This window comes from Sardina pilchardus, chromosome 10 (assembly GCF_963854185.1).
Source record: "Sardina pilchardus chromosome 10, fSarPil1.1, whole genome shotgun sequence".
NCBI classification, from domain to species: Eukaryota; Metazoa; Chordata; class Actinopteri; order Clupeiformes; family Clupeidae; genus Sardina; species Sardina pilchardus.
Window position 1 is genome coordinate 12,750,856 of NC_085003.1, and position 9,720 is coordinate 12,760,575.

Consider the following 9,720-nt stretch of genomic DNA (forward strand, 5'->3'; position numbering starts at 1 on the left):
TTGACATAATAATCGACGCAATCAATTGAGTGCAAATTTATGATCCGGCGAAAACCACAGCCGAGGAATGCCTTTAAGCAAAGCAATATTTCACGAATAGAGCATTCGTTACAGTAGGTAGCCCGGCCTACTTGTATTTTGTAGTATTTAGACATTGTAGTCATTTCCATCTTAGCTGTAGCACTTTTCTCCAATACGAAATCTAATCGAAAGAAAGAAACCAACTGTTAACGAAGACGATTCGAACACAGCAGTGGGGGTGCAAAAGTTCAAAGCGCCATTGTTATGACATTAGACTGGACACAAATGTTGAGGAACCGAACCAGTGAACAAAATGAACAGTGAAGTAAAACAAATAGGCGACCCTGAATTACACCGCACCACTGCGCAGTATGTTTGCGCATTAGCAGTGCTGCCTTGTAAACCACAGCACTCACTGAAACATCTTGCAGACATAGTTACGCTGGGAATGCTGCATTTGTGTCCTGTCTTTTCCATGCTTTTAGTTGATTCTCTGTCCAAGGTTCTGAAATACAGCCGCTAGGAAACGACTCACGTGACCCTACAGCCTTCTCCGCACCGCGCGCACTGTTAGCTGAAGGATTTCACGTGAGAACACGACCGACAGTCATTCGCGTGCTGTTATCCTCTCTGCCCTCCTGGTCTCTCTCAGATTTAGTAGATATCGTCTGGATTTCAGAAAAAAACACGGCTTCAGACTCAACTGAGTATTCGTTACATTTAGGATGAAAGACTTAAACATTCTTCGTTTCCTGCCTTTTTCTTCACTCCACGCCAACACGGTGATTGCTGCGGATGGGCAGAACGTGCTTTAGTTTGCTACTAATCAGGAAAGTGCACGTCTGTGTGGGTATCTCTCTGTAAGAAGATGTAAGGATCAACAAGCTTTCTCCCCTAACAAGCATCTTGCAAACAAAAATGCAGAAGGGAATACGACTTAATGATGGCCATGTCACCTACCTGGGTCTCTTGGCAAAGAAAGATGGAACGCGACGGGGCTGCTTGAGCAAAAAGAGCTCAGATAACACAAAATGGCATACCAAATGGTTTGCATTACTGCAGAATATGCTATTTTATTTCGAGAGCGAGTCCAGCTCTCGACCTTCGGGATTATACCTGTTGGAGGGTTGCGTCTGTGACAGGTCGCCGTCGCCAAAACCTTCTCAGTCAGCCAAGGAGTGCTTAGAAAAACAGGTAAGAGGCGTGCAAAATGACAAGTTTCTGTTTATGAACACGTTGTGTCACCCCCACGAAGAAGACATTGTAGAAATAGTGTGTTTTCCGGAGGCAAATTCAGAAATATGACATTTGCTACTATTATTCAACCAGGCTTTGGTCTAAATGCGTTGCCTGCATTTAAAAAGCTCATGCAGTTCAGACAGAGAGCAAGCCAACAGTTTCGTCAGTGCACACCGTTGAAGATTTTGGGGAGGGGGGTGGGTTCAACAGTGTCTTAAGTCTTTCCTAACCATTTACCTGTCTTAAAAGAATAAACACAGTATTTCTAAGCGATTGCTCTGGATATAAATACCATATAGTGTAATAACATACAGTGTAACGTCCCAGTTAGACCAGTTTACCCACTGCGCGATGTTATGTAATGGGAACAACGGATTAATTGAATTCATTATCCATACTTAATTGAATTTGGACTCACTCAAATAATCCTGTTAGCTGGACGTGCCAGGAGCCATCAATGGCATTATTGATATTAAATATAGTTTGGGTATTTGGGTATTTGAACTCACATGACTTTTTAATTCAGTTTTGATCATCTGTATTGGGACAACTGGGAATTATTTGATTGATTTGAAATATATTTGTGTTGTTGTAAAATTATGTTGTCTCATTAATGTTTTTCTTAGTGTCCTATCAGGTTGTTTTCTTCCTCGTTTTCGTTATGAGGGAAAATTACGCTAGAGAAAGCACTTTCTCAATCTCAGAGTCGCCCCCAAGTGGGAAAGTGCCGAAAAATCACCGTCTGTTTGACGTATTGATTTCATTCCCGCGCTGATATTAATAGCATCCTTCCTTGGCAACTGCGTCCGCTAGTGTTTAATAACTCGTAGACTTTTAACCTGTAATGTTTTCATAGCAAAAGTTAATAATGGCTATCACGTATATAAAGACTGTATTCACTTCCACATTAATTTAGAGGAATTTGGTCATGTGTGTGCTCCTTAACATTGCTGTTTCGAGGACAGTTTTCGTCATTTCATCGCTTGTAAACTATCAGAGTTAAAGTTTGTAAGCCATGCATGCATGCTTTTTGGCCTAGGCTACACATGGAGTTAGGACCCCCTCTCAGAAGAGCATTATACAGTAGATCAAGAGAATTGCTGAAAAACTGAATGTTTATGCAAACAATCAGTACAAACAAGTTGGCCTTGTCGTGTTTAGGATAATACATTTACAAGTTATCAAATAGACTGTCATTCATCATTTCAACATAAATGGTAGCATTAGGATTGAGATGCCGAGATGCTCATTGTTTCTGTGTTCACCAATGTTTAGGTCTGAAAGCAAAATTATTGTTTGCATGTCTGTGGGCTAATCAAGAAAACATTATAAATAAAACTTTAAATACTGTAAGATAGTGAAACTAATGCAACAATATACCTCATGAACATTATATGGTTTTATGAACACAGTAACCAAGGTTCTTCATTTTGAAGACGACTCTTGTATCTGCTTTTTCGTGAAAGCCCTGAGATCAGACCACTTCCTGTTTTGCCATTGTGCAATGAAACACTAAAGGTTGGGTTTGGGCTCCAACACTCTGCTGTTATGTTCCTTTCCCTGGGCTGTGTTCTCTGTGCTCTAGCCATGTCTATAAGGCTGAGATCCAGCTCGGGCCCAGGCCCTCTCTGTGAGCAGCTGCCCTTGTGCTGACAAAGCACTATGCACCACGGTGTCCTGGACTGGGCAGTTCTGTCCATAATTTGGTGGTAATATTGCAGATGGATGTTGTAGATGTTTTAGTGTTGTACTGATTCTCCACATCTCAGTTATTCTTTTGTTTTTTTCTTTTTAAGAATTTAAAGGATGTTGAAATTGTTGCATTTGGCAGTTGATACATTGCACATTTTTTTTGCTCGCACTATTACTGTAGTTCTGGTCACTGAATTAGAAGTTAGTTTTAGTCACTGGAGCATGTTTAGTGTTTTAGAAAAACTGCTGATGTACATTCTGATACTTGATCATAACTTTTGCCTCCTTCAAGTTGTCCACACTCTTAGATGTTTATCATTTAGCTTGTAATTTATTGCATTGGATGGATTGACTTGATATAATGGTGTGTTAATTAGTGGAATTCTTAGCTAAGTGGTCAGAGAATGAAGTCTTTTTGTTAAGAGCTCAGCCATTTCAGTGTCAGCAGGCCAGTGCAGACAGTGTGTGTGTGTGTGTGTGTGTGTATGTGTGTGTTTGTGTGTGGGAATGACAGTATCTCAGGAATCAATATTGTCACAATATGTTTTGCCCATGATATCAATAATATCACAATATAATGATTCTGCAATACTTGATAGATTGTAAAATATTGATTTACGATAAATCACTATATCTGTGTAAATGAGAAAGAAGAAAAGGGGGGAAGCTAGATTATATATTTATTTATTGCATTTCATAACATAATTTAAACTGTGTACAAAGTGCATGGAGTTTTCTCTTAAATACATAAAAACAATTTGACAGTGCAGAGGACTATGATCAACACCACCATACATAGTACAAAAATATACGATGTAAGCAAATTGTCTGATGAGTCCATTTAGAATATGAATTGTAGAATGTGATATTGTAGTAAAAATATCAATGTTGCATCAATGTATCCACAATGTTTTGCAAAAAGAAGTTATGCAATGTATGGCCGTATATCTTGTACCACTTAATACGTGTGTCTGTGTTTGTGCATGCATAGTCATGCACACTTGTGTAACCCTCGTCCTTGCCTGACATAGTGCTGTGGAAAGGGGAATCAGTAATCAGGTTTCGCAGGTATTGACTCTGTGGACACTGGACAGAACTGCTGGTCGACTGAGACCACAAGGTGTCGAGCCAAACCCTGTAGGTCTGGTTTGTCCATGGCTAATACCTCCAGAGATATTGTCTCTGTCTCATAGCCTTATGTTGACCACAGTGTAGTCCTTCAGTCATTCTCTCAAGTGACTTGGCGACTAGATGCAGTGAGAATGAAAGGGAGTCCTCTCAAAAGACAAGAGCGTTTAGTTTTGTCTGGTTTTGACAGTGTTGTCTGTTTTTTCGCCTGGACACTTCCCTTGGGCTAGCTCATTGACAAAGCTGTCTTGGGATTTGGAATCTAGCACCAACACAAGGGAAGCAGCCAGTCTCATAACAACCCCTACTAGCCATGTGCCACAGCGATGATTTACCCTACTGATAAGCAACTGGGGAGCTGGGGAGAGGAACTTGTCCACTATTTTGACAAATGGGATTATTTCTCAGCCAATTAACCATGCTCATGTGAACACACGCACATATACAGTACTGTATACACATACACACATCACAATACACCCTACACATGCACCCACAGTCCCACACATATATTGGCTGTGCTCAGATCACATTTGAATTTGGCCTCCATGTATTGGCAGTGTTATCTAGGCTGCCTTCATTGCAGGCTGTTTAATGTGCTCCAATGTACAATGCCGTCTGGATGAATTCATAACGCTTTAGCTTGTTTTACACAATATCATTTATGTCAAACACACCAGTAAATGTGCTGTTTATGTTCTGTTGCTCTGACTGTGAAAATATCTGTTCAAAATCAAAAGTCAAAAGTCCTTTAGTAACATTTTTCCAATGCTACCTGATTGTTATTTACAGTACCTGACCACCTTGGAATGCAGTCATGGACTTTGGAAAACTTTCCTGTGCTCTATGCGTCTGTGCTTGAGTGTCTGTTATTTTTTCCCAGATACACCCTTTTATCACAGTAATGTTCCTGGAGCAATCGTTCCGTGTACCATTTGTTTATTCCTTTTTTTAATAGAACTGCATTTGAGCCCACAGTTCCTATGGCAACCCTTATTTGCATGTGAAAAACGCACTGTGCATGGTGTGTGTGTGTGTGTGTGTGTGTGTGTGTGGCGGGCTGGAGAGTAGCGGTGCGTCGCGCCTCTCTCATTAGGCGTGATCACTATTTGGGCTAAATTTGTTTCCCATGCACAGTACCTTGGCGGGGTCAGGGTCCAATTATAGCGAGATAGTCGCCACTCTGTGGAGAGATGGTACTTGTTTTTTTGTGTGTTTTTTTAGGGGGGAGAGGAGTGAGGGGAGTTGTGCCTTAATGCGTTTTGGCGTAGTTATTTTTATCTTCTCTCAGAGAGCCCTTTAGTGAGCCAACAGCACTTAGACACGGGTGTAGACAGGTGAACAGTCAGCAATTTTATTTTATGTGAGGAATTGTTTCTATAGGGGAAAAGGTGAAAATGGGTAATCTGGCTATCACCAGACAACGCTCAATCTTTTAATATTGAACATTAGTCTGGGGAGTCTGCGTTGTATTTCTACTGCACAAGAGGCATGATCAATGGGCATCTTCAAATGACTCTGTATGTATTTGGATAGTCCTTCAACCAATCAGACCAACGAGCGCCTGATGTATAAGCTAGTTTGTGATTGGTTCTAGCAAAGGTGGACAGGAAATAGGAGAGATAAATGTGCAGGTTTCCAGCCTGAGCTGCAGGGAGAAATCCCATCGCCGTCAGATCGGGCTGGGTTTATCCAGTCTAGAAAATGTGAGGATACAGAATACACGTGTGTGCCCAAGATCCAAGGAGTCTTAATGAAGTAAAGTTAAGGGGAAAAGACCTTTTGGAAATCATTTGCAGTGGAGGAGGCAGGTTAACCTGGGCCTGATTTTTGTGCAGATCTGAGCAAGTGCTATTTCAGAGTTGAGACACTATCCACAGTGACATCAATAAACATTGCATTAACATTAAAATGAACAGTTTTTACTAAAATCATGAGTAGTTTCTTGGTGTTTTAACCCTCCTAATGTTGTCTTCAAGGCAGAGCTGCCTGGAAGGTGTTAGGCATGGGTTAGGGTTAGGGTTAAGTGCCCTTAAGTCAACGGTGGCAGTGCTGCCTGGAAGAAGATGTTGGGGGCTTAAAACACCATTTAGCAATCCAGTAAGTGTTCTATTGTCTACATAGTATACTCTACTTCCGCTCAATTTCTTTTCCCTACAGTACTCTGTCTGGAATAGCTTGATCCGCCCTTGTTTACTCCGGCAACAGCACCTCCGACCAACCAGCGAACAGAGGGCATTCCTGAGAGCGATTACATTTAAAATGCAAGCCCATCGTTATTGTTGTGTCCCATACGTCATTGCCAAACGTTAGTGATTGAACTCCAATGATTTCAAACTTCAGACAAGTGTACAGACCAATCAAGAAATAAATGTTTGCCAATGGATCTAGGCTAGTCTCTGCAAATTCAGAGAGTCTGGTCTCGAGGCTAGTGTTCTATAGGCTAGTGAGGGATTTGGATTTAATTTTTGCTGCTATAGGAGCCGATCAAGAGTATCTAACAAGGAGTTACATGTGTCCTCTTTGGCTGATTAAAGACCAGATGTACAGTACCGAGTGAATTGTGAATTTTTGATAATCTGTAATGGTCTCCCTACACAAGCAAGTAAGCCAGCTAACAATGAATTGCAATAGTCCACTTTGGCTTTCACAAAAAGTCGCATTTTGGGGTCAGTGAAGATGAGCCAAGCTGGATGTTGGGGAATAGCTGCATTTGCAGAGAATACAAGAGTTTTGGAGAGATTGTGGTGGATCTTTCATTCAGACTGAAATATCCCTGAAGCATGTGGAAATCCGAGCAGAAATAGTAGAGTCGTCAGGTGGGAAAGTTCACTATCATCTGCATTATAGTGATAGGCACATGCATAGGATCTCACCTAAAGAATTAGTGTAAATGGAGAACAATAGGAGCCCAAGTACTGATCCCTGAGGTACACCTGTGGTGAGGTCTTGATACTGGTCCTTGCCTAGACATACTGAATGAATGCCTTTCAAGTAGGATGGAAGCCAATATTCCCAGAAATTCATAGCTCAAATAACGAAGAGAGGAGAATGTAATTTAGGCATCACTGTGTGATAGGACCAGCTGGACACCGAAACAGCAGTCTGATTTCTTCTCTTTAACAAGCAGTTCACTTGACTGAGTTTACATGTGTTGACTTCAAATCACCATTAATTTCCTTATTCTGTTTTGTTGGAAGGAGTCTGTGTGCTTACTGTACAGTTGTTTCCATATATGGTCATTTAGAGGTGTTACAGGAACTGCTACTTTGTTTTCTTTGTTTTATTTCCCCCTTCTTGTCTATGTGTGGCAGTATCCATCATCTAATTGTGATATTTGACCACTTTTGTGCCATGGCACTAAAGTAATGAATAGCTGGTGAAAGTAATGAGGGGTGATTTTAAATCAGCTGGATCAACAGCTCAGCATCAAAGGCCCCTCCTCTCTGGCACCGAGCAGCTCGTTGGGCCTTGTGGCCTTTCATTTGTGGCCATGAAGAAATAAATGAATCAATAGAAAAGTGTTTGAGGCATGACTCAGCAGCCTGCATAAACCAAGAGACAGGTCACCCCCACCACCACCACCACCACCACCACCACCATCATCACCACCATCACCACCACACACACACACACACACACACACACACTAAGTGTGTTAAATAGGCCTCTGAAATGAGCCATTCTGCACTCCCTCTTAAAGGAAGACAAAAACAAGCAATGGCGCCACACACACACACACACACACACACACACGCAGCACCGCGAGCATGAATAGGTTTTTTTTCACAGAGAGAGTGATGGGCTAATGAACACAAAAAGGTGGATGGATATCTGCCCCTGCCATGAGAGGTGAGGAGGAGTGCCAAGATGGGCGCCGAAGGGACCAGGGTCTGCAACACCGAGATTAGGCTGTTGTGTTTTCAGTTGCTAGTGCTGCTGCCATTGCAGATCCCTGGACTGGACTGGACTGGGAGATTATTTATTTGTTTGTTTATTTATTTTGATCTATTATATCTATCTATCTATCTATCTATCTATCTATCTATCTATCTATCTATCTATCTGCTGTATTTATTGGCCTTGATTTGTGTGAGAAGGAGGCTCAAGCCTCTAGTCTACACCACAGTATAATCTTGGTAACTGTGTCAGTCAGTGGCTGGATCGCCTGACCCCCACTCTGTGGCCCTGCCACTGACTGAACCCAGTGCAGCCTGCGACTACTAGCCTAAAGGGATAGCCATGCAGAGAGTGCTGCTGTTCGCATGGAGCCTGGAAGCCAGCCAGAATGGCAACGTCAGGCTATGGAGCATGGAGCATTTGGTTGAGTTTGCTTTGTCGAGACGAATGACAACAATGAATTCTTTGTGTAACAGATTGTTTGAAACCGGTCTCCCACATATTGAGATAAACTGGTTGTCTTTCATGATTTCACAAATTTGGGCCAGGAACCTTGCAGACAAGGAAAGGGCCCTAAGGTCTTAATGATATTTTGTTATGTGTGATATCAAACAACTGTCTGCTTTGCTCACATCACTGCAGACTTGTAGTGAATTTAAAATACCAGAACTGTGCACTTGCTGTTTGGAGTGACACTGCTGGGATACATTGACAATATCTTGAAACAGCAATGAGGCAACCAGCTGAATTTGGGATTTTTTGCTAGTGGAATTGTCATAATCTATTTCACTGCACCAGCAAAAATCAGCAAAAGCTTCGGATACTGTATGTTCCTCTGGCCAATTAATCCGGTATTTATTGACAGTTTGTGACTGGTTGTGAAGGACCTGACGGTTACGGCACTACAGTATGTGGTATGACAGTTATGTAACAGTTCTGTGACTGTGTCATTCATGCACCAGACATATTTCTTGCTCTTTATGCTGTGACCTTCACCAGGGTTTAAACAGTGTTTGCTCTGTCTACGCAGTGAAGGGTCGCATTGCTTCCGTTATTGACCAGGCCGACATAGCAGACGGTTTTCCAAGAGGCCACTCAGTTTGAGAGCAGCCACTTCAGCTAGCATTCCTTAGCCTGCTTGCTCTTTGGCTCGAGTCCCAATGAGACCATTAACTGGTCTGTACTATCGGCACACTTGATTTGTTCAACATTGCAAACACATTAAGGGTGTATTTTGTCCCAATAGATCTCAGCGTTGTTTACCAGAGTCTTAGTGAGAGGTGAAAAAGAGTGTTGAGCATTTGGTCTCTTTTCATTCTCTGAGCAGAGAGGGAACCTACATCTCTGTATAACAGCCAGTCAGCCAATGTGAATGGGGGAGGAGGGATAAGTCGATTAAATTGAGGGTGGGGTAGGCTACGTCAGGTGCATGATGTCCCACTTGACTAGAGTGGAGGTCCCATCGGCTGCAACAGGATAAAATCAGTCTCCCCGTTGGTTTACAGCCCTCTTTCCCTCTGTTCCAAAGGATTGGGCTTTAAGCACCTGAGAGAGTGCTCTTGTTTGGCCAGAGGGATTACTGAGGAAAGCCAGAACCCTGACTCACTCCATACCTTCATGCTGTATGGAGACTGAATGGCAGGTTTGTGTCATGTTGACAGACAGTGCCATTTTTGTGAAAAGTGAAATCATTAGTGTTTTCAGTTCAGCGTGCATCAACTGACCTCTGTCACCCTCTCT

General features: G+C 42.2%; 1 protein-coding gene across 1 annotated transcript in view; it reads left to right on the top strand.

Annotated features, from left to right (window-relative positions):
• The first annotated feature begins 628 nt into the window (after positions 1-628).
• rasgrf1 (Ras protein specific guanine nucleotide releasing factor 1) overlaps positions 629-9,720 on the top strand; it is a 37,351-nt gene continuing 28,259 nt past the window's right edge. The window contains exon 1 of the mRNA XM_062548255.1: positions 629-1,215. Coding sequence (XP_062404239.1) covers positions 940-1,215 — 276 coding nt within the window. The 5' untranslated portion in view covers positions 629-939. The remainder of the gene's footprint in view (positions 1,216-9,720) is intronic.